This window comes from Astyanax mexicanus, chromosome 5 (genome assembly GCF_023375975.1).
Source record: "Astyanax mexicanus isolate ESR-SI-001 chromosome 5, AstMex3_surface, whole genome shotgun sequence".
Taxonomy (NCBI): domain Eukaryota; kingdom Metazoa; phylum Chordata; class Actinopteri; order Characiformes; family Acestrorhamphidae; genus Astyanax; species Astyanax mexicanus.
This window is the reverse complement of record NC_064412.1, coordinates 25,011,304-25,031,969: the sequence shown is the minus strand read 5'-3', so window position 1 is coordinate 25,031,969 and position 20,666 is coordinate 25,011,304. Positions and strand designations below refer to the sequence as shown.

At 36.4% G+C, this 20,666-nt stretch overlaps 3 protein-coding genes across 4 annotated transcripts in view; all 3 read left to right on the top strand.

The window, feature by feature from the left end:
* LOC111195860 (G2/M phase-specific E3 ubiquitin-protein ligase-like) overlaps positions 1–20,666 on the top strand; it is a 675,934-nt gene that overhangs the window by 231,019 nt on the left and 424,249 nt on the right. The window lies entirely within an intron of this gene.
* Positions 173–11,889, top strand: dnai4 (dynein axonemal intermediate chain 4). 2 transcript variants are annotated; one of them, XR_007439123.1, is made up of 17 exons: positions 173–328; positions 3,792–3,957; positions 4,123–4,304; positions 4,463–4,575; positions 4,704–4,860; positions 5,580–5,719; positions 5,801–5,980; positions 6,074–6,259; positions 6,944–7,083; positions 7,261–7,347; positions 7,451–7,602; positions 8,010–8,167; positions 8,817–8,905; positions 9,010–9,108; positions 9,196–9,375; positions 10,325–10,478; positions 10,565–11,889. XR_007439123.1 is itself a non-coding variant. In XM_007248240.4 (17 exons), exons 1-17 carry the CDS (start codon positions 279–281, stop codon positions 10,637–10,639), a joined length of 2,355 nt encoding a protein of 784 aa, XP_007248302.3. In that variant the 5' UTR covers positions 173–278; the 3' UTR covers positions 10,640–11,889. The 2 variants fall into 2 exon arrangements, 1 of the variants encoding a protein (XP_007248302.3); XM_007248240.4 differs by having other exon boundaries at positions 9,196–9,422.
* Positions 14,238–20,666, top strand: insl5a (insulin-like 5a). The gene is made up of 2 exons (XM_007248227.3): positions 14,238–14,498; positions 20,153–20,666. Exons 1-2 carry the CDS (start codon positions 14,312–14,314, stop codon positions 20,308–20,310), a joined length of 345 nt encoding a protein of 114 aa, XP_007248289.1. The 5' UTR covers positions 14,238–14,311; the 3' UTR covers positions 20,311–20,666.

The window sequence follows — 20,666 nt, the reverse complement described above, 5'->3', positions numbered from 1 at the left end:
TTGTTATGTGATAAATAACTAAGACCATTTTTTCAGTAAAACACGATAAAATATTTATAAACCCTGATTTTGCTCAAATGCTCCACATAAATCTTTTCATTTTGGACTGACTCTGAAACGCCCCCTGGTGTCTGATAAACCCGGAAGTCTGTATTCTCCTCTATGGGGGCTCTGTTGCCATGGTTATATTAAACAGGACCCTGTGGTGTGGAGTGTGTTACTGACAGCAGCGGCTCTTCACTGTGCTGTTAAATCTTTTACCTTCTTTAATAGGAAACATGTCGAACAACACGGCGAAGCTCACCAGGCCTACTTTAAAAGTGACGAAGTGAGTCATTCTGATATGCATGTAATAAACAGCTGCTGCTGTTCATATTTACATTAACTACATTAGCCGCTAGCCTGGAATAGGTTAACTGGCTTCTAACTAGCTAAGCTAACTAAATTAGCTAATTAGGTTAGTTATTTAGCTAGAATTCTTACTTCATTGTTATTTTTAACTCGGTAAGGTTAGTTAGCTAACTACGACGGCGTTTTAGGGCCATACAAAAAATAAATAAAAACTGTTCACTTCGAGAATAAAGTTGTAATATTACGAGAATAAAGTCGTAATATTACGAGATTAAAGACGTAATATTACGAGAATAAAGTCGTAATATTACGAGATTAAAGTCGTAATATTACAAGAATAAGGTCATAATATTATGAGAATAAAGTCATAGTATTTTAAGGGAAATGTAGTTCTAACTGCGTGGGTTGCCCTTTAAGAGCGGAGCACTGAAAGGGGCATTTTCCGCTCATTATCTGTTACAGGGCTAATCGCCATTTATCTATTATTTATTATCTACATTTATAACCTGCAGATTATTAATGTAGTGTTGCAATTAGATAATACAGTGTCCAGATTTTCCCATGGTGGCATAGCCGAGCCTTCAGCACCCCTGCCGCGTGTGGGGAGAGCGTGCGCTGCTGCGCGGACATTTCCTGCCTTTTAGTTTGTTTTTTGTGACCAAAGGAACAGAAATAAAGTAAATTCCAGTCATGAATAAAGACAATAAACATTTTACTGATGATTGTCTCTGTGCTGTCAAGATCAAATATACTGTGAAACATGATATGCGTGTCAAAGTTATGCAATGTGGAAATGTGTTTATTAATTTCTCAATAACTAATATAGAGCTAACATATATTAATTAAATAAACATAATTCATATTAAAATATTCTTAATATTTCCTAGTAGATAGTCTACCTTACAAACTGATATAACCTTACACAAAACCCTGCAATACTTTTAGTATTATACACTCAGTCAGCCTCCACGTTTTAAACCTGGTTAAATAATTTAATAAACACATAATTCCGAAAATATAGCTTTAACAAATTCTATGTATTTTATATGAGGCATGTGACTTGTTTCTTAAGGAGGACACTGTGATTTGACAATGTGCAGATCTTTAGTCTATTTTATCAGATATAGAAACAGCATATGTTATACATGAAATGCAATTTTGTGTTTCCATCATTATATACCTGTGAAAGGTGACCATATGGGAAACTTAAAGACCTTGGTCACGCCGTTTCACTATGGAGAAGAAACAGTATCTGTGATTACACGGTTTATGTACAGTTTTGATTTGTAAGGGTGTATCAGAAAATAATGTGTTTAAATGGTTTAATTTACATTTAATTTGCATTCAAGTGTAATTTATATTAGACATACAAATTAGTTGTATGAACAGGATAACTGTCTTTAGTGTAGTTTCTTGATATTAATGTCTACATCTACATCATACAATTACATTTGGTCACTTTTAAAGCACATTTTTAGGTACTGGAATAAATTATCAAATCGATACAAATTATATTATAAACTGCCCCTTCAAATAAACATCTTAAAACATTCTAATATTATTTTAAGTCAGCTATTTTAATTGTATATAGTGTTACAGATTTAAAGCAGCTCTATATGACCAATTCATAGACAAGTGTCACTGCATTACATAATTTTTATATTATCGTTATTTCCTCATTTTTACAATGTCCAGTTGGACCAAAGTCTTTTAATAGTATATGTATATAATGTATACTTCTTGTTTGTTGAAAATAAGAAAATTAATGAACACAATTCCACATTGTTGAGATAATTGACGTGCATGTCACGTACACTTCACAGTATATTTGATTTTGATATAGATTAACACACAGTCATCCTGCATCAGGTTTATTTTCTTTATTCATGACTGGAATTTACTTTATTTCTGTTCCTTTGTTCACAAAAACCCAACTAAAAGGCAGGAAATGTCCGCGCCGCAGCGCACGCTCTCCCCGCACGGGAGGATTTTCGCGGCAGGGGTGCTGAAGGCTCGGCTATGGGAAAATCTGGACACTGTATTATCTAATTATAACACTACATTAATAATCTGCAGGTTATAAATGTAGATAATACATAATAGATAAATGGCGATTAGCCCTGTAACAGATAATGAGCGGAAAATGCCCCTTTCAGTGCTCCGCTCTTAAAGGGCAACCCACGCAGTTAGAACTACATTTCCCTTAAAATACTACGAATTTATTCTCGTAATATTACGACTTTAATCTCATAATATTACGACTTTAATCTCGTAATATTACGACTTTATTCTCGTAATATTACGTCTTTATTCTCGTAATATTACGACTTTATTCTCGAAGTGAACAGTTTTTATTTATTTTTTGTATGGCCCTAAAACGCCGTCGTAGCTAACTAACTAGCTAACGTTAGTTTTATTTTTTCGACGCTAATAACTTTTGAACTGACTTTGGTAACTAGTAAAACATACTCACGACCAGAGAAAGAGATGTAACTACAATTTTTTTTTCAGGAATGATTTATTTAACAATGTAAGTTATACATACATACAAACTAAATGAACAATTTAAAAACAATGAAGGTACAACAGTAAAAAATATATATATATATAATTTAATGTGGTACAGATTCAGTTGCTAAAGACTTTGACTGAAATAATGGGGGTATCATATAACTAACTACAGTTTAAAGTCCTATAAAAATACAGGGATACTTTTTGAAAATGTGTATTTGTACACAGTTAAAAATATGTACACAGTTAAGTTCTTCTCTGGACCGACCAAAATAAAGCATTTTCTGAGTAAGGTTGAAGTTGTCAGTCGAAGTTGTCAGTATTGTTATACAATAAAGTTTTTCTTCCCATTTTGGTGTATTTTGAATTTCAATAACATTTTAGTTGCATTTTATATAACACCAGCTGTATAGAGTAAAACATTAACTGTATGTAATTTGTTTGAAATTACTTTGAAAATTAAAGTGATGTGCAATTCTCTTTTTAGCTTAAAGTAAAATAGTATGATGATATATATATATATATATATATATATATATATATATATATATATATATATATATATATATATATATATAGATAGATAGATAGATAGATAGATAGATAGATAGATATAGATACAGATACAAGTGTTTTCAAATATTTTCTTATATTAACCTTTATTCTAAAGATATAAACATGAACTGTATTTTTTGGGGGTATGTACAATTTCACTTTATGTGAATGACTTACTGTGATTATACTGTTGTTAAGTTTTTACTGGCCATAGTCTGTTTTAAAGTTAGTAAAGACAAAATATTCTAAACAGAACTAACCATACCATACTTTTAATAAAACACCGCTTGTTAGTTTCAAGTTGTCCGTTTGAATCATAGTATAGGTTTGTATTTTTTTTTCTTTGTGTGGTCAAATATCTCATTTCTCCTTAGGTCTTCTGGGAGGATGAATCACTCTTCATCTGGAATGTACAGACCAAATCTGAGCACCACAATATCAAGAAGCATTAATGCTGCGAGCCGAAAGAGCTTCAGTTTAGCAGGGGATAGTAAAGTCCTGGACAAGAGCTCCACTCAGACACTAAAACACATTGTACAGGTAACATCAGCACAATATCAGCACTGGACAGTATTGATAGGATTTACAGTAACAGTTCTCAAGTTAATGATAATGTTTCCATTTTTTCTTCTTCTGTATGCCTATAATCTGTAATGGCAATGCTTTACTAAAGCTTAGTATTTTACAAGTCATCTTTATTTTCAGGCATTGGATGAAATGGGGAAGGATGTCACACCTCAAGCCTTATATCATCCAGAACCAGGAACAGTTCAAACCAAACAGAACAAAATCTTTGCACCTCATGACACATCAGCAGGGACAATCTCAGACTTTTTATCCACAGCTTTCCACACCACCAATGCAAGCTTTGCAGCTCCATTCACAAGGTATTTTTGAAAAGCAAGTGATGAATAACTTTAAACAGGTTAACCTGACAGGCATATTGTTTCTCAGTGCTCTCTTTGTTTTCGGTGTTAAATATATTGAGGAAGAAAAGAGTATTGTGTGGATGAAGCTAAATGTTGTGGATAATTTGCTCCTTAAGGTCGTTCTTTGGGAGCACCTCTGTGTCTAGATCAAGTCAGTCCACAACAGAATCTATTACTGATGATATTGAGGACCCGTCTTCGAAAAGAGACACCTTAATTGGTCTCTCAGGTTTGCACATGTTTCTTATACAGCTCAAAGCATGGTATCCTGAAGTGTATAAAGTGTTTAATTATCATACAATTGCTGTGCATTCAGATAACCTTTTTTATGTGGATTGTTGTGTTTGTTTCTTTAAGATGTCCAGGTTCAGAAAGAGGATGTGAAGGAACAGGTCAGGGAACACACGCTGGACAGTGTGGTGGATTGCTACCTCACTGAGACAGAGACCATTTGGCTGCTGGACATACCTGCAGTGTCTGTGTCTGTAGACTCAGATGAAGCTGAAGTAATCAAGTATGAATCTTGTATGTTTTTAAGATGTTTAAAGATACACATTATTACAGAAACAGGAAAATATAATGGGGCCCTCTTAAAAAAGCAATGAACTTAAGATAACCAATATAATTCATATTAGCTATATACAATCTGTTTTCTGAAATGTTTCCTGGTGTGTATCAGGTTAGTGATACTGGCTAAGTTTGAGTCACATAAGGGCAAAAAGCCGAGTGACTAATGACATTTTCCACTGCAATATGCAGCAAAATTTTATCCAGCGTTTCTGAGCACACCATAAACAATGGGCCAGAACCTTCCTGCGATGCTTGTTTCACCCTGAGTTGGAGAAAGTTTTGTAGCTGAGTTTTAAAAGTTGGCTTAAAAGTGTACTTCACATTATTATTATTTAACCTTGAGAGTTATTTTCCCGTTTTCATTTATAAGAATGTGGCATTATTTTTTCTTATTGTGTGGTACTTTTTTCCTGCACAATTTTTTTTTGCAACCTTTTTTTTATGACCTTTAAAAGATTTTTTTTTTCTGTGTTTTTGTTGTTCAGTCATATTTTTTTTGCTGCTTTTTCAAGTGGAGGCCCTGTTTTATGTTCTCTTTCGTCTTTGCAATTGGTTTTATTTATAGGTGCTACCTTTAAAAGCCTTCATCAGCCTTCATCAGACTGGTCACCTTTTTACATAGCATAACTGCCATGTCTATTTTTTTCTTTTTTGTGCCTAAAGAGAAAGGAATAATGCTTATACAGAACTGTGCAACAGCAGACCGGGCAATGATAAGTACGCTGAGCGCTCAATGCAGACATTTAACAGAGCACCTAAAGTTATGGAGACCCAAACCAGTAGCATCATCATGGTGGAAAAAGGCAAGTTACTACAGTCATTGACCTTTTATTTTCTATATTTAAAACTAGAAATATTTTTAAACATTTGAAAATGATCTGCAGCTACCACAGCCACCACTTGGGACATTTATGACTCGTATGCCGGTGGCAGTACGGCAGAAGTGCCAGGCAGTATTTCAGGTGGCGAGAGGCCGATTATCCGGACAGACTCCTCCTCTCATCACCTAGATTCATCCAGAAGTCTAGACAGATCCAGGTCTGGAGTCAATACCACCAGCATAGGTAAATTTGGTACTGTTTACTAAACCTGATCAGTTTAAGAGTTGCTCCAAGTACTCACCTTTACATTTAAATGTATCTACCCTCTGCATTTAGCTAGTACCACCAGCTCCAGAAGAGGGATGGAGGCCTTTGTGGTTGAAGTGGAAGACAAGCCTGACCCAGAGCTGATCCTGAAGTCTGAGAAATTTCAACAGGATCTGGAAGTTATGGAGAGGGCAGTTCTGCAGAACATCTACCAGCCCAAACATGCTGCCTACAGACTACTGCCAATACTGACAGGTAGGGATTAGGACAGTAAAATATATTGATGAATCCTGATGATCATTTTGTGTTTATCTAACTATGGTTATATAACTGCATCTACTGGCAGACAAGGGAGTGCAGAGAGACAACCATGCCCTTCCCATGCCCCCATGGATGAACATTACGGCTAAAATGGCTGATCTTTTCATTAGTAATGCATATCACAAGATTTGGGCATCTCACGATATGTTGCCCACAAAAACAATAATATCACAATATCTCCATATATCACAATACAATTCTCTAAGATTACTGAAGAGAATAAAATTCTCTTAAATAAACAAATACCAGGAATTATATATTTATTCCTGTCAGTTCCACAGAATTTGACAACCAATATTCCTTACCCTATTCATTTAATTAGCACCACCATGTGGAGTAATAAAGCAGTAACTTTAGTAGGTCAAATTGGGGGACGAGTCATAGGTAGTTTAATTAAAAATATATACATATTTCTTGCCACATATAGATAATTTATTGCAAACAAAAACATTACAATATATCGTTATTATTCATGATTATTTCTCCTCTAGATCAAGAAAAAATGCTATTTTGTCTTAATAAGTGTCCATCTGTGGTTGATTTATTTATTTTTGCACATGACCCTAAAACAGCATCAGATGCCATATGTAATAATTAATAATTTTTTACAATTTGTAGATTCTGATATTCTGAAGACTGAGAAAGGGGATCTGGAAGAAAGCTCTCAGAGCCCAGCTTTAAAACACCTCTGGGCCTTCAGCTGTGAGCTCACCGTGGCTCACAACGTCAGCTGCATGGCCTGGAACAAGAAAAATCCGGTAAGTATACCCCCACCTGACGCACTGTGGCAGTGTTCTTGATCTTTCCATTTCAGATATATTATTATAAACAATATGAAGCATAATAACCTACTTATCTATGAAAGGTCCTTGGGGCCATATTGTGTTTACAAGGCATATGCACTGAACTTTTATTTGTATTATGCTCTGACGTAGGACCTTCTGGCTGTGGGATATGAACAGTTGGATATCAATGATCAGAAATCTGGACTGGTCTGCTGCTGGTCTTTAAAGAACCCTCAAGTATGATTACCATCCAGTTTAAAGTGGTGCAAAAATCGACACTTGGAATCTCTCTATGCAACTCATACTGTAAACTGTCTCTGTGTGTGTTTGTGTGATATAGTGGCCTGATCGGATCTTTCAGTGTGAGAGTGCCGTCACGTCACTGGACTTTTCGGCCAGTAATGCCAGTCAGTTGGCAGTGGGCATGCATGATGGCAGCATCGTCATCTACAATGTACAGTTTACCAAGAAGACACCAGTCATCGACAGCAGGTGGCACTACAAACACTTTTGTATTTCTCTCATCTGTAGTGAAAACTACATTGTGCTAAAATAGACTTTGGCAGTGTATTGTCACTGTCAGACTAAAACCTTGTACCTCCAAAATGGAACTGACTACAGGAGTTACTTTTTAATTTTTAGTGATTTTGTTCCAAGTCACGTTGGAGCATTTCTATAGGTCAGTTCATCATGATATTTTTGACACAATGTACTAACATCCAGATTTAGATTATATTAAAATGTTAAAAATGCTAAATGGGCCTAGATGATACTACAGGTTCAGTATAGACATTATAAAAAAAGGATCTCAATTGATTAAACATATGAAAGCATTTTACCACTGTCGCACAAATAACAGCACCTTATTGGTATTGACCTTGTTCTGTACTCTTTTGCAGCAATTGTGACCCCAAACACACGGGTCCTGTGTGGCAGGTGAAATGGATAGATTGTGAGCAGAATTCAACAGGAGCAAGTGAAGCAGAGATGTTGATCTCTGTGGCTGCCGATGGGAGGGTCTGCAAGTGGTTTTTCCGTGAATGCCTTACCTGTATTGGTAAGTTTGCAAATGTGTTGTATCACTAACCATTTAAACCAGGGCCTCTGGTCCAAGAGTCTCTATTAATATTGTGGATTACCTCAGTCAAAGTAGTTCAGTATTTCAAAGGAGATTGGGAGGATAATATAATTTTTTCCCTAAAGCCATTGCCAAGCTCATCTACAGTGTAGCTGGAAATTTAAAAAGATAAAATAATAAATATAAAACAAGTAAGATAAATTGTAACATTTGATTTAAAGAGTAGAAATTTATGCCAATTTTAGAAATTGGCGAAAAAATATAAAGTCAAAAAGCAAACTCTTTTTTTTAGATAAATAAATGTGTGGAAGTATAAAATAAAAAAAAGTTCAGTAATATCCAACAATAATAGTTAAGCTAAGTAAAATTATGGATAAATAATGCTAAGCAAAGTTTTAACTATTAAAATGTACCATCATCACTTATTTACATTACAGTTACATCACATACTATATAAAATAAAATAAAATGATTGCAGGCTGTGTTTTCATACAGTGAACAGTAATGTGTGCCACAGGGGTCACCAGTAATGTATCTTAAAGCAAAGCTCAAGCTTAACAAGCTCACCTCATGTTTGATACTACCTTATTTCAGTTTTCTGTACCTTCATGTGCTTTTCTTTGATCAGATCTGATGAAGCTGACGGTGATGAGGAATGACAGCGGTGCTCTGATCTCTAGCCAGGCGCCTGGGCTGTGTTTTGATTTCCACCGTAATGTTAGGAGCTTTACACTAAAACACACCTTAAGGCTAAGTTTGCTGTGAAATTAAACAGCATCTTAAAAAAACTGTCAATCTTTTTGCATATTTCTTTTCAACAGAATTCAAATATCTATTTGACCGGAACAGGAGAGGGCCATATTCACAAGTGCTCCTGTTCATACAACGAGCAGTTCCTGGACACGTACAAAGCACATAAAGTAGGGTTAACTCAGATTGAACAGTAACAGTTACTGTGTTTGTTTCTTTTTATAATTTTAAATTCTCTTGCTCTTTTATTTTACTAGGGTCCTGTCCGTAAGGTCACATGGTCACCTTTCTGTCCAGATGTCTTTCTAAGCTGTTCTGCAGACTGGACCATTCAGCTTTGGAGGCAGGATCTCTTCACACCTGTACTGGGCTTCACCTCCACACAGAACGCTGTCCATGATGTCATGTGGTCCCCACGGTGGGCCACTGTGTTTGGGGTAATTAATGAGGACAGGGTGGAAATTTGGAACTTGGGAGCAAGCACGTAAGAAACTCACCATATATTTATTTGTTTATATTATTTACGCAATTAAGAAATATTAAAAATACTTTGTTTTAATTTAAAATATTCTTAGCTTTGGTGTATTTGTTTTTTTAATACAACTTTAATTTCTGTTTATTAGTTTAATTACTGTTAAAAAATATCACCTATAAATACATTATTATTAGTATTATTATTCAGAAATAGTTCAATAATGGGTCAATGGCATATATTGATCATCTAAAATTCGGTCCCACTAATGCTATTGTCACGTAGTGCAATCAAAGTCTTACAGCAATGCTCTAAAATTAAATTGAGGGGACAGTAGACACAGTAGAGATAGTCACTCCAACAAAAGCAGGATATTAAAGTCTATTAAAGTACTCTTGATTTTGGACAAAGTAATGTTCAAAAGACTTGTTCAAAAGATGCTTAATAACTAAAATTTGATCATTATTATTTTCTTAATCAGAATATCATCAATGTCACATAAATTTGTTAATCCATTTTTCAGTTCTAAATCTAGCAGTTTATGGGTGTCATCTATGTAAATACATATCTAAGGCTGCCTTTCCACTGTTCAAAATGCATTGTTTATTACAGGTTAAATAAAAGTGGTACAACTTACTATAAAACCAGAAAAAATGAATATTAAGCAAAATATTGGGGCAACCACTTTTACCTCAGCATAATATGTGCTATCATTCTGAACAATGCAGTTATGTCATGTGGATGATACCTCTTTAGCTCAAGCCTGACCAATGGGGTCATATTTAACTGCTCCAAAGAGTACAGGAATGAGACACATGTGTGCATGTTTGTGTGCATTTGCACACCTTAAATTAGCTGAATTGGGTCTTGGTATAGTATGATGTTTTTCTCTCCCTGTGCTTTTTTTCTCACAGTCAAGATCCAACCGTTGTGAGTGTTGCCAATCCAGGGGTGAAGCTGACCTCTCTGCTGTTTGCCAGTGAGACAGACTGTGTCCTGGTTGGAGACAGTGAGGGTCGGGTCAGCGTCTATAAGTTGGAGAACCTTGCAGTGGAAGCAGGCACACAGGTACACGTTTTCCCTTCTGTAAATCTGAACTAGTTGTATTATGTATGTTTCCTTGGTGCAGACACACATCCTCTCCTTTTTTGCAGGCAAACACACTGGAGGACATCATCAGGTCCACGCTGGCCACTCAGTTGTGGCGGGAGCAAACAATAACAGAATAACCATGAGATTACAGTAGACTGGCCACATCTGGAAAGACGTATGGAAAGACAGGTTCTTGTTTCATGGTGTGTTAGTTTTCTTTAGGAATAGAATAGACCCAAAGAAAAACACCTGCCAAAAATAATTCTTACTGATGGCAGATTAAAGTTGCCAATATATCTGAAACAAAATACCAAAATCACCAAGAGCATTTATCACCTTTAAAAGAGCTCATTCACTTCTCTTTTCTTAAGTGTTCATCTTTTTCATCTTTTAAGATTATTTTTTTATTTTCCATTTGTAATTGTGCAGGACACTCTAATAAGCAATTAAAAGACCATGAAAAGTGTAAACAGACTTTACTGAACACACTGATAGATACACTGTCTGGCAATAAATATATAAAAATATATTTGACTGTGGCACGCATTCACTGTGGCTTCGTTTCCACAAGCTTCTGCAATGTCACAAGATTTATTTCAATCCAGTGTTGTATTAATTTTTCACCAAGATCTTGCAGCATTGATGACGGAAGATTTAGATCACTGCAAAAAATCTTCTTCAGCACATCCCAAAGATTCTCAATGAGGTTAAGGTCTGGACTCTGTGGTGAACAGAACAATCCATGTGTGAAAATGATGATCTAATGCCCCCAGAACCCTGCACTCTTTCATAATCTGAGCCTGATGAATCCTGGCATTGGAATAGGGCCGTGCCTTTAGGGAAGAAAAAATCCATTGATGGAATAACCTGGTCTATATTCAGTATATTCAGGTAGTCAGCTGACCTCATTCTTTCAGCACATACTGTTACTGAACCTAGACCTGACCAACTGCAGCAACTCCAGATCATAGCACTGCCCCCATAGACTGCCTCTCTTCTTACCCTGATGCACCCATCACTCTGGAACAGGGTAAATCTGGACTCGTCAGATAACATGACCTTCTTTCATTTTTTCAAAGTCCAAACTTTGTGCTCTCTAGAAAATTTGAAGCTGTTTTTGCCAGTTAGCCTCGCTGATAAATGGTTTTCCTAAGGCTACAAAGCTGTTTAGTTCCAATCCCTTAAATTCCCTTCGCATTGTGCATGTGGAAAAGCTCTTACTTTCACTACTAAACATATCCCTGAGTTTTTCTACTATTTGATTTAACCAAACGTTTAATTGCTTGTCAATCAGGATCATTTAAGAATTTTTCTGACCACAATTCTTCCTCAAAGATTATGTTTTCCCACTGACCTTCCATTTTTCAATAAAGTATTGGACTCTTAACCTGATTTTAGTAGTGGTTTTGCAATCTGCTTGATACATGCCAGTAATGCGTCACATCTTTTCCCTGAGCACAGAATGCTTCTTTCCATATGGTTGAGAAGCTACTTACTGCATCAGTTAGGGTTATGTAAATTGTTGCCAGTTGAAACATAATCATGCATACAGTAATTATCCAGTGGGAGGCTCTTATATTTCTTATATTTGCTTAGTTAAATCTAGGTGGCTATGTTTTTGTTTTTGGCTAGACAGAGTATTTGCACTATTTAATTATACAACATGCGGTGCTTGATGTCTTTTTGGTGTTACTTATAAATACTTTTGCATAGAACTTTAGGTTTAGTTTTTGTTTATCACATAGTATCGTATATTAACACTCATTGATTCATGTATTTATTCATTTTAGCAAATGTATTAAACCTTCGACAAAGGAGTGTTTCCAGGGAAAAATCTACAATTTAGAACTCTTACTTACTCTAAGTTATGTCTCTTTTTAATTTTTTATGCATCAATACCATTTTAAGTAGTTTCTAACTGACTGAAAAGACTAAAATGCTCAACATTTGAATGATATTCAGATTATTTTGGGACACATAAACGTGAAAACACCTGCCAGCTATAAAAGCTGAATGATCTCTTACATCACATGGCTTTTATGACAGCAACCCACTGAAAGTTAATGGAGAGGCTATGAAAGTCTGATTACCAGAACCTCTCGACAGATTACAACCCATCCGTGACATCAACTCCCCATCACACCTCTGCAAATGGCTGTCATTATGGGAACTGTTATAATCCATGGCCTGTCTGAGAGCTCCTTAATCTGAGTCCTTTAGTGCACATCAAACAGTTTAGTGCTGAAGAGTAAAGTCAGAGGCTTTGAGCAAATACTGTCTGGAGCTTTATAAGAACAGCAGTTATGGGAGTAAATGTATGTTTCTTTTTGATTGGCATATGGTCAGTTTAGTGTATTGCTTTTCTGAGTAACACAATCCTATCTCCCTTTAATATTGTTAGGTTTCTCATGCACCACAGCCTTTCAAATAGCCAATATATAGTTTTTTTTTTGGTTGAAAAGTGTACATTAGTAAAGATGGTTTAATATTTAACATGAAGCATCATGACAAAGTATCATAGTAGTTTGGACACACCTTCTTATTCATTTATTACATTTTTCCCCCCTACATTGTAAATTAATAATGAAGTCATCGAGACTATGAAGGAACACATAAGGAATCATGTAGTAACTTAAATGTGTTAAACAAACCTAAATACTCTTTCCGAGGATGGTAACTCTGATTAACTTATCCTGTGCAACAGTGGTAACTCTTGCTCTTTCTTTTCTGGGCCGGTCCTGATGAGAGCCAGTTGCATCATAACATTTTTGATAGTCCTTGCGACTGCAACTGAGGATACTATCAAAGTTCTTGAAATTTTGAAATTAACTGACCTCACAAAATATATTGCAATACTGTAAGCAGGCGATATATTGTGATTGTTTAAATACAATTTTAGTAAAATTTTTATTGTATTTTTACGAAATCTGAGTAAAAAAATTAATTTTATTCAATCAAAACAGTGGGAGCTAATGTTAGAATACAACAATCGTGTGTACATTTAGAGTTGAAACATAACACTAAACAAACCACTGTCTGACATCAATTCTTTTGTGTAAACTAAAAAAAAATAAAAAATCTATATTGTTTTTGACAATAGACAGTATTGCAAAATAAAATATTGCGATACAATTTTAAATATCAATACAATTTTTTTACACCCCTAATACTTCCACACTTCTACAATGTTGCTTTAGCTTGTCAATGTAAGTTAACAGTCATACAAAATTTTAAACCGTTAAATGTTCAATTTTAGATGCATCTAAATCACGATATACATAATAACTATTCTGAGGGAGCCGATGTTCTGGCAGAAAAGCCATAATGGGTCACGTTATTGTGATCATGATCATTTGCACTCTTTATTTGCAGCTGGTTTTAGGAAACATAATTTGTCGGTCAGATCAGCAGATATTGGACATCTAGTTTGCGGGGGGAAAGCTGTGCTGCTCCAAGTTTGACTTGATTAGCTTTGCATTATAGACAATATCACTGCAATCAAACCATTATAGTGGGGCAGTCGGGAGACAAGGCCCTGTCCCGAAAGGATGTAATCTGATTGGAGATTGGGGCAGTAAAGCACTTTACTACCTGTCGAGAATGCCTTTTTTCGAGATACACATCCTGTCATTAGAGATAACTGGCACTATGAATTTGTTTGGCCAGAAGGGACACTGTGAGCAGGGTGGAGCTGGAACAGGAGGTGTGTATATATATAGGGAGCACACCTTAGAGCATCTTTCAGACACCAGACTCCAGCCCTGAAGACTGCATTACAGGGAGGGACACAGGAAATCGGGGGATCCACCATGAAAGCACTGCGGTCTTCACAGTCTCTGTTGCTCTTGATGCTGCTGTGGGCTGTTTGTAGCGTGTCACAGGTGCAGGCGGAGGGCAAAGCGGTCAAGCTGTGTGGCCGGGACTTCATTCGGGCCGTGGTCTACACCTGCGGTGGGTCCAGGTGGAGGAGGCTGCTCAGTTTTCAGGATGTGGAAGGTAACTCATGCCACTGTTATAGAACATGACAGGTAATGTTTTCCTGGTTTCCACAGGATGAGAAAGCAGCACAGTTCCATCCATTGCTGTTATTTTGATTTAAACTGGATTAAAGATTAAGAGACAGTTTTTCAGACAGGGTTTAAGCCTAGTTCTAGACTATATTTTCATTTCAAAAGAAAATCCCAATCCCAGAAGGGCCAATCCCATTTCACCCTTTCACCCTACCACTTAGTGGGGTGTCTCAATTCTTGTTAGGCTGGAGAGGTAGGGGGAAGTTTTAGAACTACATGGCCCTTTAAACAGGGCTATAAGGATCACTGGCAATATGGCGGCACAATGACCAAAGATACGGTTTAGTTTTTGATAGTTTTCTTATATTCTGGGGAAACTTTTATTTTTTTTCCAAATAAGCTGACACCCACTGTGGCTGGAATTTATTCAGGTCAGTGAGGACAAATCAAATTTACAAAAATTTTCGTTTTAAATAGTATATAGTCAATGAAATAGTAGATAACTACTATATGACCAATCCAAAACCCGTAGCAGAATTTGAGAAAAGATACAGGGTGGTATGCATACAGTGCCAGTTTGTACACTATATAGACAAAAGTATTTGGGCAGCTCGTTCACTATTTCTTGTTCTTCAAGTTATTGGTATTAAAAGAACTTATTTTGATTTTGGTGGAGTAACTTGTCTCTACTGCACATATTCATTCCAATTCAATTTAAGTATTGGAAGAAGCACCATCAATGCAGAGAATGACGTTCCACTACTCAATACTGGCAGGGGCTTTAAACCTCTCTAGTTCAGGAATGTCAAACCTGTCCACACTGTGCCGGCGTGGCTGCAGGTATCATTTGCTACAGGTTGTTTAGAATTTAAAATAGAATGTAACAGAATGGGCTTCAACATACATTTAAACATATAGTAAAAGTTCTGTATATGTACAGGTTTCTCAATTAAAAGCTCAGTGCAATTTCAGTCTTTCTTTGAATGCATTTTCCTGTAACTCAGATGTAATCCTGTCCAGTAAATGAGACAGATGCTGCAGTCAGAGCTCTGATGCTGCGGTGTGCTGGGATTCGTTTGATCTTCCAGCATCTGCTTTTGATAAACCTGTGACAGGAGCAGAACCCAGGCCTGATCAATCAGACAGACAGTCATTACTAAAGGCAGACCTGCTTCACCCAGGCGAGCAGCACACGCTGCTAATGTTCATTACTGCTGGATTTTCCAGTAGCACAGTATGAGTCTTCTAGGATAGAGTCTGAGAGTCCAACATGATTTGACTCTTAAATATGAGTCTTGAATAAGTTACAGTAGTTTAGCTTTTGTCCTTTAAATCAGGCATATTATTAACACCACTGAAAGGAGAAGTGAATCAATGATTCTGTTAATTCACAGTGGATTCTTTCAACAGATGGGGTATCCTGGAAAAGGGTAGGTGGATTTCAGGTGGGCAGTGGTTCTGAATGGGTTTGTATATAAGTTCTTATAGACCTTTTTCATATATTTCAGACTCCCTCAATCACCTTTACTGGGCTTCTGCACAGCTAACATGTTTGGACATTCCTCCAGCTCGTCACTAAAATTGTAGACTGAAATATCGTGCCATATCACCCACCCCTAATGATCACATCAGGGTACTACTTTTTCACACCGTTCTCATTTCCCATTATATATCTACTAGAGACAGCTTATATCTGTCCAGTATCATTCCTTTTACTCCAGTCCTGGATATATGAAGATATATGGAGTGCATTATTAATATCATAACATTCTGGATTATTGACTTCTGTTAAAAATCTGATTAAAAAAAAAAAAAAAAAAAAAAAAAAAAAAAAATATATATATATATATATATATATATATATATATATATTTTTTTTTTTTTTTTAATATCTCAGTTTTGGGTGTGCCATATCATTGAATGCAATAATAAAACTTAATTGTCATTTTGTTGCAGTAGTGCATTCTTAAAATCTATATTTTTTTATTCAGTGTTTTGTCATATCGCCAAGAGTATTGTTATCGCGGTAAATAACCACAAAATATTGTGATATTATTTTAGGGCCATATCACCCACCCCTAATAGTCACATCTCTGAATGGTCAGAATAAAATAACAGCACATACAGGTTCCCTACTCAGTCACACATTGTGGTATTTCCACATTAAACTACTCACCAACACACGTGGCTGACATTCCTCACTGATAATAATCTTTTATATATTTTAGATTATTTTTTAAACTAAAATGAATTAATGCTGATGTTGAATCACTGTTTTAGTTTAAATTCAATTTTAAACTGAAACAGAGCGAACCAAATAGTCCATCATTACAGCCCACTTTAACACCTTAATCTCTCACAGGTGCCAAATGTGTAGTGTAAGACTGTGTAAGATGTTTAACTCCTCCTGGTTCCATCACTGACATTCCGATGTAGGGCCAACATGGAACCCCTAGGGAAAAAAAAGTGTTTGGTTCCCACTTGGGCTAAACATACAGGCCTCACATGGGGATATTATCAACAAATTCTTAAAGCTCTTAAAGCTGGTGTGTCACATACTGAAACAATAGGCAATCATTGTGATCTGATTTACATTAACAAGACCCAATGACTGGGACAGAACATCTCCTAAACATCAGGCAGGTCTTGTGGGATTTTTCGAAAAAGCATTGAGTGGTCCCTTTCAAGTACTTACTGTATGTTTCGCACTATAAGACGCACATACATTCCTTTAATTTTCAAAAAAATCGACAGTACGCCTTATAATCTGGTCCACTTTATGTATTAATTTTAACAGGTTGTAAGGAGCAGTAAATCCACTCCACAGATTTACAGCATTATAAAGGAGTTTCTGTGTAGTCTCTCCAGCGCTGAGGCTGAGTGCAGCAGCATTAGCATTAGCCGCTAATCGCAGCGTGAGCTCTTTTGCCGTTCAGAGGTGAGTATATTTGACTATAGTCTGCATGTTTGCCATGTTAAAACACGCTATGTGGGACAAACCACTAGCTGATAGCCCCCTGTGTTACTGGACCACTTAGGGTTCCTCAGCTTAGCTCTGTCGGGAAGCATTTACTAGTGCTAACTGCGTCTGGCTAGCTCTGCTAACCAGGGCTGACTGAGAGCTTGCTAACCGCGGCTAGGGCTCACCCTTAGACAAAATACTGCAATTCTAAGCTTTCTGTAAATAAATGAAAGTGCTTTACTCACTCAAATAAACAGTTTTCAGGAGAGAAATCTGTGTAGAGTAACATCCAGCACTCGTTTGACTTTGAAATACGTTTTTTAAGAGTTTTTTATAAAAAAAAACTACAGTTACGTCCATTTAGGCGAGACCTGCTGAATCAGAAGAGAAACATGGCAACACACTTGTTCACTTTAAGTATGTACAGTATACATACTAGTGTCACTTAATGTGCCTTATTATCCGGTGCGCCTTATATATGAAAATATAACAGAAAATAGAAGTTCAGTGATTGTGCACCTTGTGCATTTATTGTGCATATATAATCCAGTGCGAAAAATACAGTATCTACCAAAAGTAATTCTTCAAGCCAGGACATCAGGTGATGAGAGGGTCATGGGCACCTAATGCTCATTTCTGCAGTCCAACTTACAGGACTTAAACTATCAACTGCTTAAGTCTTGGTACCAGATACTACAGGAGTCTCAAGAGTCTCAAATCTGATGTGGTGAAACCAAAGGAACAGATTACTAATTTAATTCAATGTTAATTTAATCAGCATGTGATGTTAATATTGTGGCTCAGTGTTATCAGACTACCGTTCAGTTTATAGTGTATCCAGTTCACCAGTTTTAATATTTAAAGAGTCTGCAATAAACACACAGCTATTTGCCTAGTTGATCATAAATATTTTAAATCGTCCTGCTGGTTTAAAAGACTTACTCATAGCAGCTGTTTTTACTGTACCCAAATGCTTTCCAAGCTTATGTTTTAAAGTAAAGGAATTTGAAATCTTTTAACAAATTTAAATATACTGTAATTTTCTGTCATTCAGCCCATTAGTTACTAATACAATCAATGGCACAAGAGGGTCAAGGGTGTGCTTCAGTGAGAGACAGGCTTAATGAGCTTTTATGCATGCAAAGAGCCTCACGTTTTATTAGGAATGAAATGCAGTCCTTCTGCACAGAGTGCTTGACGTGGTCTGGAAACTCAAAGTGAAGCACAGTCTCACTACACCCTCCACTTTACTTCACACTGCATCTATTGGACTTATCCATACATACAGTGCACACATTCTGCACCATGTATTTCCCACACAACTCATTCTCTACCTGCACTTTCCTCATAGTTACACTGTCACCTCTCCACACTTCCACCCACATACTCTAGATTGCACATACAGCTTAAAAAAATAAAGAGACCACTTAATGATGAGGTTTTTCCTTGATTTTATCAAATTGAAAATCTCTGGAATATAATCATGAGGAAGATTGATGATTGCAGCCATTAAAACATGCTGAACTTCTTGAGTTTTTGCACAAGGAGTGACAAAGGTATCCAAAAGCAGTGTGTAAGACTGGTGGAGGAAAACATGCCAAGATGCATGAAAACTGTGATTAAAAAACAGGGTTATTCGATCAAATATTGATTTCTGAACTCTTTAAACTTCTTTTATTTGCATTATTTTAGGTCTGAAAGCTCTGCATCTTTTTTGTTATTTTAGCCATTTCTCATTTTCTGCAAATAAATGCTCTAAATGACAGTATTTTTATTTGGAATTTGTGAGAAATGTTGTCCACAATTTTTTGAATAAAACAACAATGTTTATTTTACTCAAACATATACCTATAAATAGCAAAATGGTCTCTATAGCATTGTAATATCTATATATTCAGTTACATTTTACCTTAAATCTACAGTGCAATACTATATTTATATTTGTGTTGTTCAATATAACTTTAAATTTTCTATTTTATTTTACATATTCTACTCTTTGTTGTAATTAATGTTCTTTGCACACTAGAGAAAACTCGCACCCGTGTTTTCCACTCACCCGAACACCTGTACTCTTGTGAAAAAACATCTGATTTGATTTTAACAGTTATAATGTGACGTAATAAACTTCTGTTAATATTTCTTGTAGATCAATTGATGGGGTTTAGATGGGTGGAACATGGACTAGGTGGGTTTTAAGTGGGCATGAGCTTTGAGTGGGTTTTTATATCTGTACATAATTAGTTGGGCTTACGAATCCCAAACATGTAGTTTGTCATCGGCTACCGGAGCCCCGAGTGAGCACAACTAACTTTGCTCTCTCTGGGTGGGTAGATGGGGCTTTCTTCCCACATCACTCCTAAGGTGATGTCGCTCAGCAGGAGGCATCTGTGAGCTGATGTATCAGAACCGAGTCGCTGAGCTTTCCTCCGAGCGTTCTGTGATGCTACTCGGCGATGCTGCATCAGCAGCAGCTCGAAAAGAGGCGGCATCTGACTTCACGTGTGTCAGAGGAGGCATGTGCAAGTCTTCACCCTCCTGGTGTTAGTTTTGCTCTGGTGGCTTTTACACTGCACTGTGAATGCTGTCACTGTGCACTATATGCAATGGAACCAGCATGTCGCTAAAAAAAACACAGGATGCAAAAGCCTAGTCTAACTAATGTGTGTTGTGTTTTACAGAGTTTCGCAATGAAGAGCAGAACAGCATTGAAGACCTGAGTGAGAGCGAAGGATTAGACCTGTCTGCACGAAATCTAGGTGACCAGATCAAGCAAGACGGCTACATGACATGCTGCCGGAACGGGTGCCGAAAAAGCGACCTGTCCTTCCTGTGTTGAGGAGTGCACTCACTTATCACACACTCTTCGGTGGAGGTGGATCCTTCTGGCCTTTACTCAAGATCTGCTGGCTCTTTCTACTTCTTTCATGGAACCAAAGATAATTGGCAATTATGTTAAAGCAGTGAGTGCCTGTAAAAGAAGTGTTAAGGGAATGTTAACATCATTAAGTCATTAAGTCAAAGGCAAAGTCCCCCTGTTCAAATGTGATGTTCAATATTTTATGTGCTGCTTGTGGAGTAAAAAAAAACATTATTATCCTTTCAAACAATTTTAGGACTGTTAAAAAAATCTCTGAGAATTTTGACTGTATATTTTGCAGATTTTGTCTAATAAATGTTGCTGCATAACCACAA

Coding starts and splice junctions, on each gene's coding strand:
- dnai4 (XM_007248240.4), top strand. CDS start 279: ATGTCGAACAACACGGCGAAGCTCACCAGGCCTACTTTAAAAGTGACG. Junction 4,305..4,462: donor TTTGCAGCTCCATTCACAAG/GTATTTTTGAAA, acceptor TTGCTCCTTAAG/GTCGTTCTTTGGGAGCACCT. Junction 4,861..5,579: donor GATGAAGCTGAAGTAATCAA/GTATGAATCTTG, acceptor TTGTGCCTAAAG/AGAAAGGAATAATGCTTATA.
- insl5a (XM_007248227.3), top strand. CDS start 14,312: ATGAAAGCACTGCGGTCTTCACAGTCTCTGTTGCTCTTGATGCTGCTG. Junction 14,499..20,152: donor CAGTTTTCAGGATGTGGAAG/GTAACTCATGCC, acceptor TGTGTTTTACAG/AGTTTCGCAATGAAGAGCAG.